General features: G+C 43.7%; 1 protein-coding gene across 1 annotated transcript in view; it reads right to left on the minus strand.

Annotated features, from left to right (window-relative positions):
* The window catches only part of RNF212B (ring finger protein 212B), a 50,577-nt gene that overhangs the window by 12,575 nt on the left and 11,136 nt on the right, over positions 1–26,866 (minus strand). Inside the window, exons 3-9 of the mRNA XM_066604999.1 lie at positions 20,796–20,848; positions 16,987–17,061; positions 15,600–15,715; positions 15,456–15,519; positions 9,762–9,793; positions 9,514–9,560; positions 6,015–6,057 (exon numbers count right to left, since the gene is read on the minus strand). Of these exons, the coding sequence (XP_066461096.1) occupies positions 6,015–6,057; positions 9,514–9,560; positions 9,762–9,793; positions 15,456–15,519; positions 15,600–15,715; positions 16,987–17,061; positions 20,796–20,848 (430 nt within the window). The remainder of the gene's footprint in view (positions 1–6,014; positions 6,058–9,513; positions 9,561–9,761; positions 9,794–15,455; positions 15,520–15,599; positions 15,716–16,986; positions 17,062–20,795; positions 20,849–26,866) is intronic.

Consider the following 26,866-nt stretch of genomic DNA (forward strand, 5'->3'; position numbering starts at 1 on the left):
TGAAATACTATTACACTGGGTGACGTAAAATTTGAATTGTGTGGCGCCCCCTTGTGTTAAAAAATGCTAACTGCGACCTGAAAGAAAAAAAAAAAATCTAAAGGATATTTTCGCTCAGACTTCGCTGCATACAATGTCATCTTGACCTACAAAGTGCTTGTTTTTGTGCCTCTTGGTTTACTAGTTTGAACGCAATGACTCTTTTTCCATTGAGTATTCCGGTTCAAAAGGGGGGAGGCATAGGTGATCTGGGCCATAGATGATCTAGGTGTTGTAGATCAGCGATTGGGTTTGAAAAAATAAAATAAAATAAAATAAATGGAATAAGATAACAAGATTCCGAGCCATGTGAAATAGAACATCAGCACGATTATTTAGTACTAATTCAGTAAGAAACTGCAGGTATGCAAACAGTTACCAGAACCCCTGTTGATAATGCATATGTTGAGCTTTTTGCAGATGGTACCAGGGTGAGGATTGATGACTCCACATCGGATATGCAGTGGTCACACAACAAGATGTCCTAGAAGCAGAAGTTCTGCCTCCGCATGTCTCAGTACAAGAAGCGGAATTGAAGGCCATCACTAAGGCGTGTAGAGTGGCGAGAGGTAAGACCGGCAACCCTTTACACTGACTCCTGGTATGCATTTGGCATAGCTCATGATTACGGCCCAATATGGAAGGCCAGACAGTTTTTTTACCCCAACAGGACAACCAATTGAGAATGGTGCAGCGGTACAGAGTCGCATGGAGGCCCTGCTTCTACCTGACAAAGTTGAGAGTTCGCACCGATTCCTACACTGGAGAGGCGAGAGACGACACCCTCGCTGACAGCGCAGCAAAGGCAGCGGCCCTCAAGCCGTGGAAGAAAGAAGAAAAGATACTGACGGCATGAGTCAGTGGTAAAAACTTTGGACATTGACAAAAATTTGGACTTTGATATGCTAAAAGACTTTTACAGTTACAAGCCAGCAAGGAAGAAAAGAATAAATGGACTAATATGGGAGCAGCAGAAACAGGACAGCGTGTGGTGAACAGTCAACAGCACTTGCCCACCACAGTTCCTGTATCCCATGATGGCCCAGCTGATGGACGGAAAGACCCACCTAGTAAAGCAGCACTGACGACGACGCTTGAAAGAGGTTGGGCGACTTCTGGGTTCTCTGTAGCTGCTGCATCATTTGTCCAGTTTAGCATGATCTATGCCATAGGTGAGTCAGGGCAGAAGTAAATTTGCCACATCACACTTGCCGGGACCACTCTACCCATTTCAGGGATTGCAAATTGACTACGTTCAGCTCCCACTTGTTGGGAAGTATGAATACGTGCTTGTTGTTGTTGATGTCTTTGCAGGTTGGAGGCCGACCCTGTCACCAAGGAAAACAAGTAGGTAACCGCAAAGAAGCTCATGAACGAGGTAAACTGTGAATATGGGGTACCAGAAGTGATTCAGAGTCAGACAGAGGTATAAACTTCGCAGGTGAATGTAACATGTCATGTCTGCTCTGGGTGTATCCCAGGCCTTTTACATACTGTACCACCTTTAGAGTAGTGGCAAGGTGGAGAGACGTAGTGGCACGCTAAAAGTAAGATACTTAAAAATGACGCCACTTTGGAAAGACTGTCATCCAATAGCCTTATACAGTGTTAGATATGAACCCAGGGGGGATTATACATTATCTCCCTACGAGATTGTTTGGGCTAGCCCCAAGGCTAGGTCTTTACTATCCTCAGTGGTTACAATTACAATCTGATGTGTTGACTAAGTATGTGATTTCCGTTGTTAAAGAACTAACCAAAGCCTATGCACAGGTGTTCTCTTCCAGACTCAGAGGCAGACACTGGGACACATATCTTGCAGCCTGGGGATTGGGTGTGCGTCAAGAAGTTCCTCAGGAAGCACCCTCCTGAGCCCCGATTTGATGGCCCCTACCAGGTGCTTCTGACTACTGCCACAGCTGTGAAACTAGCCGAAAGACTTACATGGATCCATGCTTCATACTGTAAGAAAGCTTCAGATCCGGGAGACCAGTCTTAGTTGTGCCAAAGACATTACTCTGGTTAGGGCTAGTGAGAGAGGAGGGTGGCAACTGGAATCCTTAGTCGGAAGAATATGGGGGTATGGTTACCTTCTAGTATAACTCGTCCAATGCTCAAGTAGCCGCATATTCCTTCGACTATTGTACTGTGGTTCCGTGTCTAGGCGCAAGATCCCACCGCAGGCCAGATTTAGCTCAGTCCAGCTGGTTATATGACTTACATACCCGGGGAATACAATATGTTTGCGCCACTGATAACGTCTGGGGAGAAGACTGCCGTTATTGGGGATTAGTGGGATGTAACGCAGGAACAGACTAGTCCTATAAACCGCGAAGTGCCTTAAATAAGAAAGATAAGAGCGGGAAATCCCTAATTAGTCGTATAACCCTCCTTGAGAATAATAAGGACAGCAGGTATTGGAAGGCTGAACTTAGTATGTTGCTTGGTTTTAATGCGGTTTTTACATTAACCATGGGAGATCCAAGCCCGGGGGACGGGGAGACTTATAGTCTGGGGACATACCGGTACGGGAGGACAGATCCCTTAGGGAAGTTTAAAATAAGGGATATGGTAGATGCAGCCGAATGGAAGCCTTCACTTAGTCCCGTGCCCATAATTAACCCCCTCCGCCGTAAGATAAAGACCTTGACGAACATGATGATCATAGCCGACCCTACCTTTTGAGGACACCTTGACAGTGGCGACTGGCTACTCTGACCAGAATCTCTGGTTGGAGTTGATGAGGTACAATGCTAACAGGAGCAACAAGTCTAACTGTTGCGTGTGCGGTAGTGCCCGACTACACTCGGGGATGGTCCCCCTAAATCTCCCTGTAGATGCTTAGTCTCTTCACGAACATTTCCGCTAATTACACTGTCCGTGAGAAATGGAAGAAGGAATACTCTATAACTACTTAAGTGTTTTGCACCGGAGAGAGTATTACTGACTACCCTGGAAACTACACCTGCCGGGCAAATAGGCAGGGTAGAGGGAGATTTTTGGGGAACTCACCAATATTTCCCTTGTTTAAAAAAGATGAAGAGCCAGTTCCGATAATGCCAACCACATACGCTACCAAAGGAAAGGAGAAATGTACTAGTACTGTGCCTGCCCCGATCTCCTAAGATGGATTGTCAGTGGAATTCCCATTTGCCAAGGGATAGTGCAGAAGACCTTAGGTTCCGGCGAGGGCACACCCTGTGGGGTGTTAACTTGTACAGATAGAGGGTATGGATGCCCGGAAATGAGCCCAGGGAATCCATGGCCTCCATCTGAGGTGAGGTAGGGATCCCCCCCTCCTAGGAGTAGGGACTTACGGGCAGTGGGAAAACCCTGACGCAAGGGTGAGGCGACTTGGACGTGTTCACCATTAGGACTATCTCCAGGAGGGACATTGGTGTGGGTGAAGATTAGGGAGTCCCACGCCGTGCGTACCTGTGCACGCTACTAGTATTGTAACATTATACTAGAGCGAGAAGAGAGACCCCTGGTGGTAGTTTTGATCTACACGTATACATTGACATCATAGGATAGCCAAGGGGGGTACCTGACAAGTTTTAAAAATTAGAGACCAAGTTAAAACTAGATTCGAGTCCATTTTCCTGATCGTTAGGGTAAATAAATGTTGACTGGATTAATTATGTTTATTATAATTAGCAGTGGTTTATAAATTATACTAGAGACGCCTTATAGGGACTAGTCGACCAATAGGACCTACCTCGACTATGACCTTTTTTAAAATAGAATGGCCTTAGATATGACTTTAGCTAAAAAGGGGAGTGTCTGTAAAGATGATAGGGGAGACTTGTTGTACCTACATCCTAGACGACACGTGACCCGCGGGTAAAGACGCAGTTGCCATTAAAGAAGCTGACCGCAATAACTAAAAAGAGCTAACTTTTGGGACCAGCACTCGCCATGGATGAGCGGGTGGTAAAGGATCCTGGCACAGACGGGCGTCGCTGTTGTATGTGAACTGATGGTTACCTTTTCTGTTCTAGTCTGCTGTGTTATTCCCTGTGTCAGAGAGACCTGTGAAACTGATGCTGGAAAAGCCGCTCCCACCATGAGTTTGCTGGATGCATCCCCAGAAGGAGTGGACAAGTCCTACACCCCCTTGAAGACCCTAAAACGAACCTTCAACGCGCTCCAGTTATAGGCTCATGCGCAGAAAACTGTGAAAATTAGATAGAGAATTAGAGGATAGACATTTTAAGGGGGGATTGTGATAGACATGATGATTGCTATTATAAAATGTCTATCGATTAATATAACCCAAATGTATTTTGCTGTTGTAATGACTTTTTAGCTCAGGAGTTTAAAGGACACACACACAATCTAATCATAGTATTTGCTAGACAATGGATGTCTGATGTAATGTTAGTTAAGTACATAGAAGTTACACAAGTTGCACAACCAGCCTCTAAGAGTTAAAGGGCCATAGTGTCGTGTATATCCTGTGTTTAACACTGAGTGTTTACCTAGCCCCCTTCCACTCCCATCCTGAAGCTATTTAAACAATGATTCATCACTACACGGAGCTGACTTCAGCTAGGACAAAAGTCCATACTACATCAGCATTTTGAGAGGGTGGGCAGAGAGGTGGGGGATGCTATATGATCCGACGAATGAGAATCTTATATGTTACTGATGTAATCTGTTGCACGCCCATTGAAGGGCGGTTGTCATGTGTTATAATAAAAAGCCTGAGCCTCTACACATTGTAGAGACTCTCCCGGTTTTAGACCAGCATTTGTGTCTGATTCTGGTCGACGATGTGTGCACACGATATAATTCGGAAGCGGCGAAATACCCCAAAGCCTGCTGGAGAAATCATAATCCAGATCAGGACTAACAGTATAAATGTAGCCTACAAAACGGAAACCAAGTTGGAACCAGCACTGGACTCATAAAACACAATGTGAAACTAGCCTAAACTGATTATATGCTGTTACAGATGGCTGGAACTGCCAAAGCGTTATCCGTAATTTGAACCGGTTTAGTATTGGAGCTCTCTCCAATATACTTCCATGGGAGAGCTGTGATGCAACGCCGCCGGGCCACTGATCTATGGCTAGCACTTTAATGGGTGTTCCAGTGGTCTGTAGCACCAGGTAATCAGCTGATCAGTAGAAATCCCTAGCAGTGGACCCTCACCAATCTGCTATTGGTGACCTATCCTGACAACAGGTCACTAATAGTTTTGCTCCTGAAAAAACCCTTTAAGGAAATTATTAGAGTTGAGCGAACATACTCGATGGTGCTTGTTACTCGAACGAGTATCAAGTCGTGTTCGGCCCCGCCCCAGTTTTTGGCTTCTTCCCGCTGTGACGTGCCTGTTTTGACCCCTGCCCGCCGCAGAGCGCGTCATTGGCAAATTTTTTGAGAGAGAGAGAGAGAGAAAGAGAGAGAAAAAGAGAGGGAGAGAATGAACCAAGAAAAAAAAAGCTTGGCACCCGGCGTCCCACATACAGAAATGCTCGAGTCTCCCATTGTAGTCAATGGGGTTCGTTACTCGAGTAGAGCTCTCGAATTTTACGAAAAGCTCGATTCGAATAACGTGGACCCGAGCATTTGGGTGCTCGCTCATCTCTAGAAATCATAATTGGATGGATTTACAGAGCATATAACCTCTAGAGGGTCTATGATGCTTTTTCCCAATGGATATCGTGAGGGTAGATGAAAAAATTATGCCAGAATAAAATTAAACCAGTGCTTTCCTATATACTATGAAATATCAGAAATATATACATAATCCACCATCCATTGTCTTTGAAATGAAAATTTCCATTTATAACTGACCTATATAGATTTCATATTTACAGATTTTTGCTCTAATTGCATTCTCCTCCAGCATCACTGCTGCCTCAGCTTGACATCGGCATTCACAGATGCGGATGTATAGCTTAGTACTGAAATGAGGTCTAATTTTCCCTTTAGAGAGAAGTCAATACTTTAATTTCCACTTTCCTTACCTGGCTATCTGTCCATATTGCTGTAAGCTGTGCCGTGGAGTAACTGGAATACAAAATAGTTATGTAAATCTGTTTCTAGTTTTCACCGTAACATTTCTTAAAAAAAACGTTTCACAGCAAGGAAGGACAACTGTTGAACCAACGATAGGATCCTGTGCACCCAAGGCTGAGTGATACCTAGCCAGTGTGGTCCGATCTCACAGGAAGCTACTATAGCTCAAACTGCAGAAAAAGTCAATGCTGGTTATGATAGAAAGGTGTCAAAACACACAGTGTGTATTGTAGCTTGCTATGTATGGAACTGTGTAACCATAGACTGGCCATAGTACCCATGTTGAACCTTGTCTGTGGCCAATATCGCCTATATTGGGCATGTGTGCATCAGTACTCATCCATGGTGTAATGGAACAACGTGGTCTGTTCTAATGAATTATATTTTATCTTCCTGCAGACGACAGCATGCATGTGTGTTGCTTACCTTAAGAAGAGATAGCACCAGGATGCAATTTTGAAAGTAGACAATGTTCTGCAGGAACTGACTGGTGTACATGCAGATGTTACGGTGACACGAACCATCTACGTAAACATTACTAAACATAACAAAGAGTTCAAGGTGATGACTTGGCCTTCAAATTCCCAATAACTCAGTCTAATCGAACAACTATGGGATGTGCTGGAAAAGTCCAATCCAGGAAGCCTCCACCTTAAAATATTTAAAGGATCGGCTCCTAATGCTTTGGTTCCAGACAGCACATATTTAGAGGTCTTGTCCAATTCGACTGGTCACAGCTGTGTTTGCAGTAAAAAAGGGGGACCTACCCAGGCAGGTGGTTTTAATATTCTGACTAAGTGTACGTGTGTGCTTTTCAGACTGTTCTCCTTTGCTGATAATGGATAGTAGGGAAGGAACTTTTAATAGTAATCATCATATGCTGCTTTTGTGCTTTTTTGATGACACATGCCATTACTGTGAAACACAGTGGAAAACTGTGCTTGGAAACTCCATTAGTTCTTCTGTGAAATAACTAAAAAAAACTGTTGCAAGAAATGTGGAAATTGTTTGATAAAGCATGTGCAGTAGTTATTAGCACACGTGGTACACCCCCATACTGGGTTCAGCAGGTAAATCTAACAGTTTTTTTTTTACCCTTATGCCCAAGGCAGCACTCATGAGAGAGACCGCCCCCCCCCCCCCAGATCTCTTTGTAGACGGGAACACCCTTCACCTCCTCAGTTCCTGTTGTCTGTCCATGGGACTGGTTGGAAAATGCTGAGGTAGCTGTATCTGGTTGTGTGGCACTATTTCAACATCGGGAAAGAATACTAACACTTCAAACTTACAAATCAGCTTTTGAGTTACTTTACTGGTAAAGTCTCCAACCCAATGAGCAATTATCCATCAGTAGCATAGTACTTCAATCTATAACCCCATTACCCCCCTCTTCCCATTAGTTAGTAATCTAGTTTAATCTCTCATGGGTGCGGTCATGAATTTAAAGCCTGGTTTAGATACGATTATCGCTCAAAAAATCTTGAGTGATCACCTTCCGGTCAGAGCAGGGGATGCAGAAGACAAGCGTGGTGGCCCCGCTTGTCTTCTGCATCCAGTTGTTCCCTGCCCGTAGCACCCGACTGTTATACAGCCAAGTGCTCCACGCGGGGTATGGAGAACAGAGCTGGACCGCTCTTATCTTCATTCCCAACCTGTGTTCAGGGAGCAGGATACAGCTGAAACAATAGTATCAGATGTATCCCGCTGTGAATCCCTGATAACTAATCGCTGATCTTTCAGCATGCTGCGAGCCTCGCACAGAAATAGAGCATGCCGCGATTTGTTTGCCGCGCGAGATTTCGCGCGGCCGTCTGCCTAGGATTGCGTTTGCTAACGCAATCCTATGGCAGCTTCCACGGGCGCCCGTCTGCAGGCGGCCTTATTGATGGTGAAAATGTATTGTCCATAAATAAGCACTATTGTTATCATGTTATTCCAATTGCTTTCCACTGAACTGCCGCCAAAGTTTCAAATGGTATGTTCATAGCCAGTTATAAAACACTCATCTCATGTGTAGATAAATGCGTGAAATGTGACACTCGTCTGCAAGCCCTGGGAGCTAATACAATGGTTGGTTCCCGGCTGTTACTGGTTGGCTGCACATTTCCCAGTTTACATTGGGAGCAGATAAGCCAACATTTCTATGCTTCCCTAAAAGATGCAATCAGCCAATGAATATGTTTGTTTGCATGTATGTACTTGCCCACTCATCGAACTATGTAAAGGACCCTCAGTTTAAGGCCCATTTAGACACAAAGATTATCGCTCAAAAGACGTCTTTTGAGTGATAATCGTTGTGTCATTAACAGCGCAAGATGATCGCTCAAACGTTGAGCGATCACCTTGCGCTCCAGCTGTTCCACGCTCGGAGCGCCTGGCTGTTATACAGTCGGGCGCTCCGAATGGAGGATGCAGAAGACATTCGTGATTTGGACCAGGACAGGCCAATGCTGAAATTTTTTTTCAAATGCTCGTGTGAATAGCCTAATTGGCAATAATGCATCTATGTGATGTGTATGGAATACACGGACAGCACATGGACTGGAAATATGCCCGTGTGAATGGACCCTTATTCAACTTTTATTTTACATGACTTTCTGTACATAAACTATGGAACATTGTTCAGAGGTACACATACATGCTAATGAAATGCATGACAAAAGTGGAATATAATTTTTCCCTTTTGTAACTGTTTTTGTAATATTTGTATTATTTCACAACTAGTAAAAAAAAATAAGAAATTTTTTTTTTTTTTTTTTTACATATTTCTTGTATTGACCAGCAGAGGGAGCTAATATGAATGTCATACATCTGTAAACCGGTTGTGTACATTCAGCCTGTCTCCCTGCCAGTGATCAGATAACGCCCCTATTCTTGGGGCTGCCTAGCAGTAAAGTACAAGTACTTGTTGGAGCTGAAAAGATACTGTGGCTTCGGCTGACAAGGTGCGCAACAGCATAACTCGAGTGGAAGAAGAAGATCCTGCATCTGCCACTAACAGTATGCTGCTCCCTCCCACTTGAGTTATGTTATAAATTGTGCATGCTACAGAGTATGTGCGCTTCACTGCTGGTATGGCTACAGCATAGCAGATGGGGGGGGGGGGGGGGGTCACATGGCGTCCCTTGTTTCCTATGCCCTCTCTGTATGTGTTGTGCAGTTATACACTACAGAGGTGTATTTACAGATGGCAGCCACGTGTAGAACAAATAATTATTCATAAAAATGAGAACTGAAACTAAACTACTTAAAAAAACATAATTTTATTAAAATAATTAATGTAAACATGACATTTCCTTTTTTTTTTCCAAAGGATGTGCCAAGATAGAAAGTTATCCCTTTCTGATTGGTGGGGGTCTGACTGCTGGGACCCTACCAATCCTGTCAATAAGGAATAACTTTCTATCTTGGCGCAACACCTTTAAGAGCACATATTTAGCAATTTACCTGTCTGGGAAGGAGGCGTTACAGCAATCGGCCGAGGTGTGCAAGACCTAACAGGAAACATGGATCATTAATGAACATACCTCAATAAAATGCATTCAGTGCAACAAGTACTTACAGATACAAACCATTCAGTAGGTCTCTTAGATTTAATTTTACTTCTCTCGTATTCCCAAACGAGCACTCTGTCACTATTAAAAGATACTTCCCCAGGATGCAGGAAATGTAGTATATGTGGATAAGGATCTCACCTGCTGCTACTTTGTGACCTGCTTAAGGAACTCTAAAAAGTAAAAACAAACCGCTTTCATGAAAACATGAAATTGGATACATAGGGAAATAGACTAGACAAAATACACTCAGTATACCAAAGCATTTTCTTCTACTTGTGTCACTAAAGAGTAAACAATTACATTTATAAGGAGCATAAATTGCCAAACATACCTAAAACATGCACAGTCAATGTATAAAAATAAATACAGTGCATTACATCCATCACTTTACATACAATTTCTATGTAGGTTAATTTTGTTATGTTTGAATAGAGTTTACTAAAAAAAAATATTCCCAGCCATTGTTACAAGGCTTGTTTAAAAGGTCTGATATTGACTTGCAGGAATGCAGCCTTCCAATAGGTGGTGCTGTGGAGGCATTCTTCAATCTTCCCATTTGTATAAATTTCCCACAGGAGCATGCATGGCCTTATAAGTCTCCTCACACCTTTTAGGTGCTCTCCCTAAGGAGAAACTATACCCATCCTGACCCATGTCATAGGCCTCTCAGCCAGACAAGCCAGCAACCTCCTGTACACCGAAGGGGGAAAAAAAACAGAAACACTTTGTCCATGCATGGTGATCTTTTGCGATTGTTCTCAGCAAGAGAAACCAAGTAATCTTGTAGATATGATACCTTTTAATGGCTAACAAAAATACATGATGTTATTGCGAGCTTACGAACCAACGCAGGGTTCTTCTTCAGGCTTATGGATTAGATCTGAAGAGGCATGCATATTTATACACACTTATAACATACATACTTATGACAAGGCACAGATATGGATGTGATTGGTTCGCACTTAAAAGGAATTCTGCAACAGCAAACAAACTTTTTTTTGTCTAGGCACTGACAGCAGAGTGAAAGTTTTATGGTCCCTAAATTACCGTTGGAGGGGGGAAAGTCAGCAGGCTTGAATTGCTACAAGAGATACACAAACATTTTTAGCTAAACACTGATAAGGGAGTGAAAGTTTATGGTCCCTGAATTACTGTTGATGGGGGTCTTATCTGTATAATAAATGTCTCACACTTCCCATTCACGCATAAATCCTGGGGAATAATTTAACCCAGTATTCAGCGTGTTAAAGGTTGTTATCAATTTATATTCCCAAATTCTTCTGTGGTTTTGTGACTTGAAACCACCCTTTAATATCAAAACTCTCATATCTCCTATGTTATGTCCATGGTGATCTTTTAACTTTGGAGAGGACTCTGGCTTTGGCTTATATTCACAGTCACTGTTATAAGGCTTCTTAAAAAGTCAAACACTGACTTACAAGAATACTGCCATCTAATCGATGGTACTGTAGAGGCATTATTCTATCTTCCAATTTACTAAAAAACATATTTTAAAAAAGTGGAGCACCTGCCACCCTCCATCTCTACCTACAATTAAAATGTCGATTATAGATCAAATCAAGCATAAATGCACCCAAGATGGCACAGTGATACAAGGTGAGGTCCGTGGGGTAACCCCATTCTCTGGCATTTACTGCAGATGAATATCTCTGTTGTCAAAGTTGAACCTTTCGAAATGAATCTCCTTCCAACCACCTCAAGGGTTCCAGTACACAGTGCTGATGTTTGTGATCACTGGATGTAGATCACCACTAATTTTTGGGCTGAACCTGGCGCTAATAGCAAGTCCAGCTGCTGCCCAGCAACTAGCAGTGATCCACATGTACCTACAGCAGATCATACACAGCATGGACGGACAATCTATGAATTGTAACTATCTGATAGGAAAAGGTGTAGGGTCATAATTATGTCCCTAATGCAATAAATCAATTTAAGTGTAAATACTCCATCGGGATCAGCTGATTCCTGAATGCACAGATACTTTAAAGAGGACCTGTCATGGACAGAATAGGCAGGGTTCTCTACAAGGTTCTATAGCCGTAGAGACCCTCTCACCTCCCTTCACCAGGCTGGTCAGTTCTTAAGTTTAACTCTAGGTATTGTCAATGTCTTAAAGGGGTTCTGACATGAAAAAAAAAAAAATTGTTCTCACCTTGCCTGGCCTGGCCCGATCGCCAGGCATGTCCCCTCCAGCCGGCATCTTCTTCTGTGCCTTTAAAGCAGAGCAGGAGCGGTCAAAAAGACCGCTTCCTGCTCTGGTCCGTCCGTCAGGCACTTCCGAGGTCAACGGACGGACCGCCACAGCAAGCACGTCACAAGCAGTGCTTGCTGTGGGCGGCCCGTCCGTCCTGGCTGAACTCCGGAGTGCTGAGCATGCGCAGTGGAGACGCGGCCCGTCCTGACTCCTGTCAGAGGGCACCTCTCCACTGCGCATGCGCGCGATCCCGGAGCGGCGCGGCTGCTGGAGGAAGAAGACTGCCTGCCGGGAGGCATACTAGCACTTTCTGCTTAGGTTAAGCAGCGCTGCTGATTAGAGCCACCTGATTGGCTCTTCAGCACCACGTGACTGCACAGCGTGCACCAATCAGGTGGCTCTAGTCAGGCTGCTTAACCTAAGCAGAAAGTGCTAATATGCTGCCGGGAGATGACCCCCCGATGTCAACAACAACAGGAGAACAGGTAAGCATAAGATTTTTATGCTTTAGCAGCCATTAACCCATGGGTTCCCTGGGTCCATTAGGGAGACCAGGGAACAATGGCTGCTAAAGCATAAAAACATTATTCATGTCAGAACCCCTTTAAGTGGGCGGTCTCCAAGACCGTCGTCAGTTGACAAGAGTGAGCGAAGGGAACCTTCCAACTGACACATTAACAGTGCCAAATTTGAGAAGAGGTCAACCAGGCTAACAGAGGCAAATATAGAAAACAAAAAGAACGGGCATAGAGTCAGTGGGGCCATGGCTGTATATGTCGTCTTCAAGGAACCTCTCTGTCATCTAATGGGAAACAATTTCCTCTAAAGGCCCTTTTACTCGAGTTGAGTACAAACATTTGTACAGACTTTCACTAGGATCATCAGAAAATCTGCCCATCTAAAACCCACCTTTAGGGCTGAGCTCACACTGGGCATTTTTATTGTGTTGTGAAACACAGAAGGAAAAGATAACCTTAGTTTAATAGGGGTTAAAGTGGCTGACTTTAAAAATTCAGAACATATGTGAGTGTTCAAAAATGCAGTTTTTTAGAAGCATTTTTTTCCCTACATTTCGAAATACAAGCAAAACACACGCTGTGAACCCCGCTAAATGGTCCATCTCTGTGGAAGGTAGAGTGAAATGAAGTATCTCAGATTTTTGCTGATTCACCTTGAAAATGCTGTGGGAACTGAAAAGATCAGATCATCCTGATCGCTGGCCCTCTTGACAAAGAAGCGTAATTAAAGGGGTTGTCCCGCGCCGAAACGGTTTTTTTTTTTTTTTTCAATAGCCCCCCCGTTCGGCGCGAGACAAACCCGATGCAGGGGTTTAAAAAAAAACAAAACAGATAGTACTTACCCGAATCCCCGCGCTCCGGTGACTTCTTACTTACCTTGCGAAGATGGCCACCGGGATTTTCACCCTCGGTGGACCGCAGGTCTTCTGTGCGGTCCATTGCCGATTCCAGCCTCCTGATTGGCTGGAATCGGCACACGTGACGGGGCGGAGCTACGAGGAGCAGCTCTCTGGCACGAGCGGCCCCATTCAGAAGGGAGAAGACCGGACTGCGCAAGCGCGTCTAATCGGGCGATTAGACGCTGAAAATTAGACGGCACCATGGAGACGAGGACGCTAGCAACGGAGCAGGTAAGTGAATAACTTCTGTATGGCTCATAATTAATGCACAATGTACATTACAAAGTGCATTAATATGGCCATACAGAAGTGTATACCCCAACTTTGTTTCGCGGGACAACCCCTTTAAGGTTGCCTTTACACAGAACAATTATTGCTCAAAAAAAATTGTTGGATCGTTCGAATTTGAACAATAATCTTTTAATATAAACACGGCCAACGATTGAACAATGAATGATAAGTTGTTCACTTATCATGCATTTAATGCAAGCATAAATTTCATTGTTGTCTTGTCCACAAATTATTCGGCTTAAACACTGATCCGGTACTGGTGCATTATGGGTTGGCTGGCCTCACTGACAGGGTACCGCCCCCAGCTGTGGATTGGCCTGGCTGACTGACAGCTAACGTCCCCCAGCTGTGGATTGGCTGCAGTGTTTCTGTACAGCAGCAAACAAGGTCCAAGAATGGCAGACAGACAGGTTGCGGAGGACGACACCGGCGAACATCTGCAGGACACAAGTGGCGGATGAGTAGGGTCACCTCGGCTCCTGCAGTATGATTTGGCGAGTTGACTCCCAGCCTTGTCACTCTTCACCCCCACACGCACCCCCGGCCCACAGCAGCTGATATGGAGCTTGCCTTTAGGGAGGGGGAGTAGAGGATATGTTTGGCAGCACAAGACTTTCTTAGGGCGCGGGAAGCAGCAGCAGAACTGGGAGGCCAGAGCTCCGGAGCAGAAGACGGCCTAGTGATAAAAGCTGCGTGCAGCTGGGGCACACACAAAACGTCCAGTGTCCGGCATGCAGGTACTCCGCACACAGGCGAGCCAAGACCATGGCATGCCAGGCATCCACAGATGGGGGCGTCACCAGGGCGTTTCCCAGTCACTGAGACCGACCAACCCATGTCTCCATCCATAGTTCCAGTGGAGACAAGATGCATCAGTACCCACCGATCCTTCAGTCGTTCTCATTCACTGGTACAGTGAACGGAATGGCTGAACGATCCTCTTAAAAAAATATATGTATATAAGTAATTTATCTGTGTGTTTAAACTGACCGCCCAAGTGAATGGGCAAACTGTGTCACTGTGTGCTAATTTGCCTGGGTAAACAATTTCTCACTGCATGTAAAAGCACCCTAATTTGCAATAAACTTTAATAAAGAACAACAAAGCACTTGTACAAACAATTGTCAATCTTGTGCAAGTACCTACCCTAACAGCAACCATCACAAATAGATATATTAGTATAGCTAAAGTAAAAGACCAGCACCGATACCATATATACGTCATACGACATAGAATGGGATAAACCCGTTGAGGATTTAGTCTGTAGCTGTCTGTCTCATATTTTGAAAATTTTTTCTAGATGATTCCTATTTCGCCATACCTATGTTTTGTGGGGAGCATAGAATTTCCCATGATCAACTAATCAGAAAGTGTGGGCACTGAAGGTGTGAAGAAGTGGAATTAATAGGAATATACACTATATTGAACAAAACCACTGTTCATAATTCATTTGAAAACTTTGGTGAGTTTGAAATACTTGCAAAATGTTTTGGGTCACACGAATAGCTCACACTTCTTTACAACTGCTCCAGAGAACAAAAGTTGCAATATGCATATGTTGCAACTACAGTATTAGAAACATTTTATACATCATATCTATTGTATTTAGGTTTTAACCCTTTCCAATCCAATTTGTATCCTGGTTTTCCTAGGGGGCTTACTCTTTTTCAGCTGTTATACAACGGCGCTATATGCTGGCTAAAGCCAGTACTGCATGAGGTGACACGTTGGATAGGCTCCGACAGCAGAGAGGCTGGCAATATACAGTAAGAGAACCCCGACGGATGTCTTCCAACATCGGAGCTGAACAGTCTTAAATCATACTGTCTTCAGAGGTCAGACAGTGGATTGGAAAGGGTTGAAAAGAAGAAGAGCAGACTCATAAAAATGTACTATACTAACGACTCACCTTCAAATGATTGACCATAGATCTAAGCTCAGCATTTTCACTCTTTACAGCTTTCAACTCACTACTGAAGGAGATATTTATTACAACCTGCACGTTATGCATTCACAACACAACATTCAAGGTAACATAATATACGGTTAATACGTCTCTTGGTTTTCAATCTTCTGTAGAGCCTCCTGGAGAGCATTTTGAGCCTTAGTAATGTACTGTTTATAGAAATTCACATGAAGATCATGCTGCTGCTTTTGAAAAGTCCATGCCTAATAACAGAATCATGAACAGAAATCATTGCACATTGCATGGTTCCACGGTGGTGAATTGTGCTGTAAACAAAAAATGTGAACCTAGCCTACCATTATGCTGACTATCTCTTAAGACACTATCTATTTCAGTGAGTGTCTAAAGCAGCTCATATCCACAGATAAGGGCATATTTACATTTGCGCCCAGGTTCTGGTGCCATTTCCATTGTTTGGCTTCATCCTCTGAGCAAAGACCCAAAATACAGGAACCGCCGTTGCATGGACCTCAATAGATCACACTATTTTGGATTCAGCCCAAAAAACAAAATCCGCAACACATGTGGACCTAGCTTTAGGTGGACATTCTCATAGGGAATCAACAGAATAGCAGGGAGTGCCATGCCAAGCATGCAACAGCAATATGCACATACATGGACTATAATGTTCAAGTGAAAAACGTTGAGTTTCGCCTGATCTAACAGAGAAATGTCATAATTATTTGTAGTACAAGCCCTTTAAGATTTTGCCTCCCGGTAGTCAGAATAGAGACCCCCCCTTTGTATTGATAGAACTGTTTCTCCCCACCCTTTCTAGTGGTAAGAATTAGTTCCGTCATCTACTATTAACAAAATTGTGTGGCGAGCGCTCTTCTTAATTTCCCTTTGGATATGTTCAATTCGCTGAAAAATTAGATGCTGATTTGAAGTGTAAATCCGCATAAAAATTCAACGTTTTTTTATTCACTGATTTTCAATGCACGTTTCACATGCATCTCAATGGGAAAACTCAGCATGGAATTCGCAACGAAAATTCAGATGCCGCTTTTTTTTGTGATGCAGAGTCTAAATCCGTGGCATATGAACTATGGCACAGATTGCAACTGAAAATAAGCGTATAGTGGATTTCAGCACGGAAAACGCATGAGAATCAGTGTGTAAAAACAGATGTATGAACATAGCCTTATTTTCAGAGCGGTCACAGCAGCCCATCCTCCCACTTCTCCAATAGCCACCCACTTCTCCAGTAGTCACAGCAAGACCCTAACAGCGATAATAGTCTCAGCAGGCAACCCTGTTACCAAGTAGTCATAGCAGTGCCTCCACTTTTCCAGTAGTCAGAGAAAACCATTCACCCGGCTTCAAAAGTAATAAACAGCTGCCACCCAAAAGTACCTCACTTGCTCAGCAGGTAGTAATAGCAAGCCATGGTTACTAATCATATCTTGAGTACACCAAGACCTAGAAATAAAAAATCTTATGCAAAGCAATTATAATTCTTCTACATTCCCACCTGAGAAATGCTGTTAAAACGCTTCTGTATAGTTTCTTTAAGACTTCTAAAATAGATCTTTTCTTGTGGCTTTAGCTGTGTAGAGATCCATAGGAAATGAAAGTTATGCTTGTATAGTTTAGGCATGTTATATATATATATATATATATATATATATATATATATATATATATATAAAATCGTCATTCGATTCAGAGATCCAACAAGGTTACCATCACTTATGACACCAACAATAATTACCCAATGGGATCCATCATAAATCAACTGGTCCAACGACCACAGACCATTGTACGATGGATCTCTTGAAAAACGGACCTGTTACCCCTGTTCACACGGACTGATGTAAAAGAAATCATTGCATGTCCTACTTTTGCCAGTGCAATGTCCAGAGTCTGTGAATATCAGACAGCACACGGACACTGTCATATATTTTAAAGTGGGAGTCACATAATCATGTTTTATCACCTACTGTATGTGTCACCGTTGAGCAGTGCCACTCCATTCATTTCAACAGGACTAGTGGAAATAGCTGAGCACTTGTACTCTGCTATCTGCTGCACTGCCAATGAGAACGAATGGAGCAGTACCGCACATGCTCGACTGTAGTTCCTCGTCACTGTGGGGGTGCAATGAAGAGGAGAGATAGACATGTGACCCCAACTCTTGGGACTGGTGGGGGGTCTGAATGGTGACCCCCCCCCCCCCACCCCCTCATCAGAGTTTTTAATTACCTACCCTGTGGATAAGTGATAAAATATGATTTTGGAGCAACCCCTCAATATCACCTGTTGTACTGAAATGTGGCTTTTGAGCTACAAAAGGTTAAGGAGCTCTTCTGTACAGAGTTTTCTTCATATAGAACTTAAGGCCCTTTTACACACAACGGTTATCGCTCAAAATTCTTTCAAACGGACAAAAATGAGTAATAATCGTTACGTGTAAATGTGGGCAGTTGTGCACTATTCATGCAATTATCATTAGCCAAGGTCTTTAGGCTGGCATAAAATCCATCGTTTGGCTGCTGGAAATTCATTCAGTTTGAATGCAGTTCATTCTCTCTTTCCAGCGGTTAAGCCATGGTTTTCTTTTGCTTTGCATACTAATGAGTACAATGTTTACTCAGCCAGGAGGAGACCAATGAAATGTGTCAGTCAGATGTTTGCTCAGCTGAGCGAAATGTTTAGGCAATAACAATCGCCTAAACACACGCCCAGCTGAGCAAACAACTTGTGGAGGAAAACACAGTCCATGAAAGCATTTAATTTGTTATTAAAAATGGCGGCAGCTCGCTTGAACTTCATTCAGTCATGTGGTTGTAAAAGGGCCTTTACCATGAACATAGAAGACTGATAACTTGCTACCGGTAGTTACTCTTCCACATTATTCTTGCTTTATTTATAACATTCAATTATATTGCATGGCTATCTACAGCTGGTCCTTACATACAGTATGTAATGTTCTATATGGCAGTGCTCTCAACAGGCTATAGATGGCTCACTTTGAAATTGGTTTCTGCAAGCTAAAAATGCCCCTTTGGGCTAATGAGGTATGAGGCCGTGTCCTTTAGTGGAAATTCAGCTGCAGATTTTGGTGTGGATCTGAATCAAAATCCACAGCCAAATCCGCATGCAACACGCAGCTTTTCAATTAGATCTCACCCCCTCATTTAAAGAGGTGAAATCTGCAGCACAAATTAATATTCTGGGGATTAAAAATTTGCACCGCAGGTCACTTTCTGCAGCAGGATATAGCTAAAAGCAACTAATAAGGATGTGCACTGAAGTAGGGGCAGTAAGCTGTACTCTAAAAGTAATATATCAAAAACCTTCTTTTTAGGCCAACACGTTGTTTGTGCACTGGATTACTATGAACGGATTGTAAGCTGACCTTTGTTATGCATACATACGCAATAAATTTATAATCGCTGGAAACTTGATAACCTAGAAAACCCATTCATGAAAAAGTATCAAAGTACATTTGAATACAGAATTGCGGTACAGAGTTTTGAAGGTTGCAGGCAGCAAATAAAGTTTATATAGGCCACACCGCACCTATCCAACCTTCCATTAAACCCTCCTCGTGGTGCTATACGTCTGCGGTCCCTGCCAGTCAACACCTATCCAAATGTCAGTAAACACAATGAACGTAAGCGCCACTAACTGAGAATGGCAAGGGATTAAAACATACGCAAGTTCATCCACTGCCAGTTCAGAAATCCTACTGTCAATAATACCATCCGTGCGCAAGGTAAAATGTAATCCTTTAATAGACTACTGCAACCAAGCACAACGGAGCTATTAGAAATAAAGCTGCTATCTGTTTGCTCTGTCCTCCGGATATTCGTAATATTCCCTGCTTGGCGGATGGCTTGATCCGTACGTCTGAATGCATGGTTGTTCAGAGCGCCATTACTGCCTTTGGCGCAGTACAGCTATAAGCCGATTGGTCTGATCGGGAGTCGTTTGGTGGAAAGTGTGGCATTCTCTGTCTGGCAGCAACTGCCACATACTTATGCCTTTCCCACAACTAGGCGACATCACCTGATCAAAGGTTCAAAAAAACAATGCATTTCAGAAATAAGGAAGGAAAATAGTTTTTTTCAACATTCATCACTTTTGTCGGACCTATGTGCCATCTGTACTGGATAGTGTGACGTTGGCTAAACCTGGGTAAAGCAGAAGTGTGTGTCAGTGATTGCCGGCTGGAGTTTGCCAATCAGAAAACCAATCAGCTTACAGATGTGCAGTATTAAAGGGAGTAATAGCACTAGCACCAGCTGTGCATTCAGACACACGGATCAAGCCATCCGCCAAGCTGGGAACATCATGAATAATCCAGCAGACAGAGTATTTCTTTATAATAGCTCAGTTCTCCATGGCCAGAAACATTTATTAGAGGATTACACCTTCCCTTGTTCACGGATGGTATTACTGACTGTAGGATTTCTGATGTGGTGGTGGATGGCTTCGTATGTTTAATTCCTCGCCATTCTCAGTAGTGCTTAAATCAGCAGTGTTTACACTAAATTAAAGCTACGGGGAAAGAAGGAAAGGATCTGTCAAGAAAGAGTAACAATACAAATCTACTGCTTCAAATTTCAAGAGGATCCATCCCAATATCCTAAAAGTACCAGCATTTCCAACGCGCAGCAGGTAGCAAATTGGATTATTATGTACATGGAACTATGGAAACCTAAATATTTTTTTTCAAACTATTAAAGCTCTTGTTCATTATTAGAGATGAGCGAACGTACTCGTTAAGGGCGATTTCGCTATTTTCGAGTACCTGACTACTCGGGTGAAAAGATTCGGGGGGCACCGGGGGGTTGCAGAGGGGAGTGGGGGAGAGAGAGAGAGCTCCCCCCTGTTCCCCACGGCTACCCCCCGCATTTTTTCACCCGAGTAGCCAGATACTCGAAAATAGCGATGCTCGATTGTGAAATAGCCCTTAACAGGTCATTTTTTCCCCCCGATTTCTGTGCGCTACAAAATGTGCATAAATTGCACAGGAAAAGAACCCATTATTTTAAATGGGTCTATTTACATGTGTGATTTTTCTCTTACAGTGATGCGGAGGTAGTTGCAGCATGTCCTATTTTCAGGCAATTCTGTTTAAGAATTGCTCATTCTTCCTAGGGGAGTAAAAAATCACATCACACTGGCAATCAAAAAAATTGTGCGTACCAACTCCTGTTTTTTCTACAAAATCTGCTGTATAAACTGCATGTGTGATTCCACTTTAACGTGTGTCACAATTCATAAAAGCCAAATAACATGGCCCCATATGGGACCACTGGCGTTGTTACTCACGTTTTCTGAAATAGGCAGACATTTGCAAGAAGTTCTGCATACATTGCAATAATCTGTGCAACGGAGAAAGAAAGAGCCATGTTAGACATTAACTAAAATACATGCTGGGTCAGAGCGCTTGGGGACAGGGTTCAATTATAATTCAGCAACTTCCACAACTACAAAGCAGACAGGTGTAAGTATAGGGGCAGGGAGAAGGAACACAAAAGTGTAACGGCTCAGTCACACGGGCGTATCTGTCCCGAGTATTACGTGCGTAAAATATGCAGTACACAGCAAATACGCAACTCTCCATAGCCTATAGTGGTGTGAATATACACCAAAATAGAACATGGTTTGAGTGGCCCAAGAGAAATCAATGGGCTTTTAGCATGTGTAATACATAGGGAGCATATACTCGTGTGTGTGAGCCCTAAGAGCTACCAATACCTTTTCACCAATAGGACACAGCCACCGACTTGTTGGGTCTGTTCACATGTGCATAACTTGCTTTTTGTTATACACTGTAAAACCACCAAGGTTTGATGTGATATTTTGAAAATGGTAACAAAAACTCTGATATGACCATGATGTGTGAAAAGAGTATTCTAGCCAATGACATTGGAATACCCCCTCATAGCAATGGCCACATTTAAAGGAAGTCTGTCAGCTAATTTTTGCCTATTAAACTCAACATACTGACGCATGAGCGACTGAATGATGATTCAAACAGTACCATTACCTCTGTGCACTGTGACTCCCATCTCCAGATAAAGCCGCAGAAAGGCTTTCCGCACCATATGATAATTAGCTTCGGACCATCTGATGGGCTGTTCATATCCGCCAGTGGTCCAGGCTGTCTCCCTCCGTCTTCTGCTAAAAATGCCCCCTTCTGTGTTTATTGCTGCTGGAAACATCATGTGTTTTGTGTATGGCGTTCCTTCACTGCATTGAGTCTTCAGGCGCATGCGCTGTCACTCCTCCTCCTCAGTAATGACATGACATGCACATGCCATCCTCAGTGCAGTGTAGGCGCACCGTGCGTGCTACGCATATTGTCTCCAGCAGCCGGAGATGTCAATCAACATAGAAGGGGGAGTTTTCAGCAGAAGAGTTAGGACAAGAGCCCAGAACCACTGGCAGATGTGAACCACAGTCCAAGGCTAACTAACATATGGCGCAGGAAGCCTTTCTGTGGCTTTATCTAGATAGGGGAGTCACAATGCACAAAGGTAAAGGTACCGTTTAAATAATCAGTCGCTTATACGTCGGTATATTGAGTTTAATATGCAAAAATTATCTGACAGACTTCCTTTAACCCTTTGCAATCCAATTTAGGATTAAGGGTTTCCTAGGGGGCTTTCTCTTTCTGCCATTATACAATGGCGCTGTGTGCTGGCTAGAGCCAGTACTGGGTATGGGACATGCTGGAGAGGCCCACGACAACAGAGCGGCTAGTACTGTAATATACTGTAAGAATACCCTGCCGGACGTCTTCCGACATCGGAACTGTACAGCCTTCAATCAGAATGTCTTCAGACGTCAGACAGTGGATTGGAAAGGCTTAAAGGGGTTGTCCCGCGAAAGCAAGTGGGGTTATACACTTCTGTATGGCCAAATTAATGCACTTTGTAATGTACATCGTGCATTAAATATGAGCCATACAGAAGTTATCAGAAATTATTCACTTACCTGTTCCGTTGCTAGCGTCCTCGTCTCCATGGTGCCGTCTAATTTTCAGCATCTAATCGCCCGATTAGACGCGCTTGCGCAGTCCGGTCTTCTTCTTTTCTGAATGGGGCCGCTCGTGCCGGAGAGCAGCTCCTTGTAGCTCCGCCCCGTCACGTGCCGATTCCAGCCAATCAGGAGGCTGGAATCGGCAATGGACCGCACAGAAGACCTGCGGTCCACCGAGGGAGAAGATCCCGGCGGCCATCTTCACCAGGTAAGTAAGAAGTCACCGGAGCGTGGGGATTCAGGTAAGCACTGTCCGGTTTTCTTTTTTAACCAGTGCATCGGGTTTGTCTCGCGCCGAACGGGGGGGCTGTTGAAAAAAAAAAAAAAAACGTTTCGGCGCGGGACAACCCCTTTAATAAGTGATATCTTAAAGACATTTATGTCTGGAATACTCCTCTAAAGTCACACTCATACCTCTTTATTGCCAGCAGTTTCAAAATCCTATATAAGCTAATTATATTTGTCCTTCTACTTTCTAGAACATTTGACTACTACAGGGCCTGATAAATCCCAAAACCCAATGTTTCACTTGAAGAAGCTAAAGAGTTCAGTGGCTGAGGCTACAGTGAAGGTTTAACCTTATCAAAAGTCCTGCATACAATTGGCCTATATGCGAAGATGGCTACAAAGAACTCATTACTGAAGAAAAAAAAAACACATGAAAGCATGTCTAGAATTTACTAGAAACATTAGAGTGACCCGCTTTAATGTAGGATAATCAGATAAGGAGCTTTTAGATAACAATTCAACATGAAGCTGAAGAAAACCTCAGCAAACATTATCTCAATAGTGACCTAGGAGGGGGGAGTATCATGTGGCGTGGATACATTGTTTCAGCGAGGACCTTGTATCTTGTTAGAATTGAATGACAGTGCGAATTACAAGGCGATGCTCCAATACAACTACTGCAGGCTGCTGCAAATCTAACGCTTACAACAAAGTTCAACTTTCAGCAGGAAAGCGCTTTCATCTGAAGCACAAGGCAACACGGGAGAAGCTCGGTCCAGATCTCAAACCTATGGAGAATTTGTGGCACTATTTAAAAATTCAGTTCACAGGATCACACAAGCAACCAGAACAACCTAAAGTGTATCTGGTTACAATTACTCCAAAACAGTGTGCAAAGCTGGTAGGAACACCCTAAAAAATGTAGAGGGTTGTTTCAGGATAGGGAATAAATGTGATCAATAGTGTCCCACCAATTAATAGGTTAGGAGGTCCTGAGCCCCTTTCCCCTCCGTTACATGACTATAGTGAGAAGTTTAAATGGAGTGGTAGTCTATCATGCACTCTGCTGCTCGACTCAATGTTTACTGAGATGACACAAATCAGCCGAGTGCTGTATTCAGCTGCTTCCGCCAGCTCCATATATTGAATGTAGCAGCAGGGCAGATGCTTGATAATCACGGTATTATTGTACCTTGTCACCACCGTAAGTTAGGGGTGGTGACAAGGCACCAGCTGTCAAAGAATTTAGTAACGCCCCCAGATTTTGATTGGCTGGGGGGTTGGGCATTACTAAATTCAGACAGAGCAGAACAACGGCGAGACAGGGAGCGGCCGCACAGGCGCCGGAGGACACCGCCCACTGCCGTTCTGCGACGGCATGAAGACAGCAGTGAGGCTGGGCGCGCCAGCACACACAGAGGCGCCAGAGGACACCGCAGAGGCTGGGAGTGGACTTTTGAATACTCCAAGTGGCATTCTGACACGGGAGGAGGACCACGGCAAGAGTCGGAGCAGCAGGTGAGGCAGCGGCTGAGGCACACGGACAGCAGACCCCATGAGTGAATGACTGGGGCAATTGCCGCCGGGTACGGCTCTGACAGCCGACACAGCGGCTGCAAAGAAATGGCCACATGGAGAACTGAGGGAGCACAGGAACAGCTGCAGCGTGTGTATTGCTTTTTGCCTGCCCTTGAGGGTTAGGGATTAGTTTTCCTATTAGGCTTACATTATTAGCTGTTAAGGCTTCCGCATTTACAGCTAATAATGTAAGCCTAATAGGAAAATAATCCCTAACCCTGCAGGCCAGGCAAAAAGCAATACACACGCTGCTGCTAGGACCTTCAAGGATCTTACAGATTTCACCCAATCGAGAGCTAGGGGTGTGACAGAGGCATTCCTCCATGCAAGTCCTGTCAAACCCCTAGCTTCCGGGTGGTGACAAGATACAATAATACCGATCATAACTCCATTAAAACTTCTTGTTACTGTTAAAGTGCAACAAGGAGGTACAGGGGACCCAAGTGGTGGGCCCCCAGCAATCAGAGTTTTATCACCTATGTTGTGGATTTTAATTATATATGTTTACTGTGGGTCAAACCCTTTAAAGGGGACCTGTCATGTACTTTATGCTGCCCTCACAGAGAGCAGCACATAGTAATAACAGACACACTGATTCCGGCAGTGTGTCACTTATGGGGCAATGTTTTATAGCTTTTCTAAACTTACACAGTAAGCTGCAGCTGCCTATATAAGAGGGGTCTGGCTTTTGCAGTGTTCAGCTTGAGACATGTCTGGGGTATTCATGAGGTGCCACTCGTGCCTGACATGATTGATATTTTTCTGGCTATTACCACTGCAAACTGAGAAAAATATCAAAAAAGGGGGCGAAGGGCACCTCATGAACATGCTGGAACAATCTCAGGCTGAGAGCTGTGGCTTCACTATGAAAACTACATAACTTTGCCCCATAAGTGACAGACCACTGGAATCAGCAGGTCTATCGTTACTTTCTGCTTTCCTCAGTGAGAACAGCAGAAAGCACCTGGCAGGTTCCCTTTAAGGGCGCCTTCACACTGGTGATAAATTTGGGTGAGAGTGCGACCCCCTGCTGCAGCTGTGCCAGCAGCGACAGGGGATTCCTTCATCCACGCAGGGAGTCCTCTCATCACTAAATACTGTGACAGCAGCGCCAGGGTGTTCAGTGATGATGGGACTCCCTGCGGGGATGAAGGAATCCCCGCAGGGGAGTAGCAGTGGCAGTAGATCGCAATGTTGTCCCATTGCTTTCAATGGGGTCAGCGCTGCTGCCTTCCTATTGAAAGCAATGGGATGAAGGGATTCCCCACTGTGATGCGAGGCTGTTTTCACATGAAAATGCCTTGAATCCCATGGATTGCGAGGGTGATATCGGACTGTGAATCACAGCCTGATATCGCTCTTGCCAGTGTGCAGGAGATCGAAGGCCTTCTTCACACACATTTTTCTCAGTATTTTTAAGTGCTTATGAAAGCTCTTGGAACTTTTAGCATGTATAAGTGTTTATTATTTTGTAACATTTCTAACATGCATTTTTTCCGTGTTTTTCAAGTCGTATAGAGAAGTCCATTAGAAATACACCAAGGAAAGCCAACAGAACTGATCTCAAAAATGCCGTAAAAGAAAACAAACTGTTCACTATAGATTTTATGTTTGATCAACTTTTATTTAAATTGTATTTACTTCAAATACAGAAAAGAGAAATAAAACAAAGGGGCTGCGTATAAATAAGGCAATCGACAGATCATCCGGAAAAGACCATATACACTGGCATAATAGCCCAGTATTTCTTCACAAGTATCACTACTAGGGATGAGCAAGCACGCTCGTTTAAGGCTGGTGCTCGAGAGAGCATCAATCTTTTTGAGTAACTGCTTAATCGTCTGAGCACCATGCGGAGATGAGGGGGGCGGGGAGGAGAGAGAGTGATCTCTTTCACTCCACCCCCACCCCCGCTTCCTCCGCATGGTGCTCGGACGAGTATCAGCCTTAAACAAGCATGCTCGCTCATCTCTAATCACTACATAAATTATGTACTCAGCACTTGTTATAGGTGAAGGCTAAAAAAAGAGAAAGTCTACTGATGGCATCTCTTTAGCCGTGTTGGTGCTATAGCCGAGTGTCAACAAGCCTTAACAGGAAGAAAGGGAACAATAAACATAGGAAAGCAGAGCCATAAGTAGATCACTACAGGCACATTGGGAAGAAAGGAGCTCATGTCCATACAGGCAGTCATTAATGGCTGGTTAACAAGTAGGCAGGGTTTAATCATTATATATGGTCCTCCAGAGTGCAACGGAATGTATTGCAACATGTCCGTAATATGGATCTGTAATACTCACATTGTACAGATGACATTACAACCGTAGGTCAGCAATATTTGATCTACATTTGCCTCTATTTTACTGTCATTGATTTTATTTTCTACTGGACAAATACTAATTTGTATTTGCCCAAAAGAAAATAATACAAATAGGGATGCAAAAATGGTGAAAAATAGGTCATGCTGTATTTTTTTTTTTTTTTTTTAAACCCCCCAAAATACGGCCATGTGAATAGATTTACATTAGATTTGTATTACATACAAACCA

Source organism: Eleutherodactylus coqui, chromosome 5, assembly GCF_035609145.1.
Source record: "Eleutherodactylus coqui strain aEleCoq1 chromosome 5, aEleCoq1.hap1, whole genome shotgun sequence".
In the NCBI taxonomy this organism is placed as follows: Eukaryota; Metazoa; Chordata; class Amphibia; order Anura; family Eleutherodactylidae; genus Eleutherodactylus; species Eleutherodactylus coqui.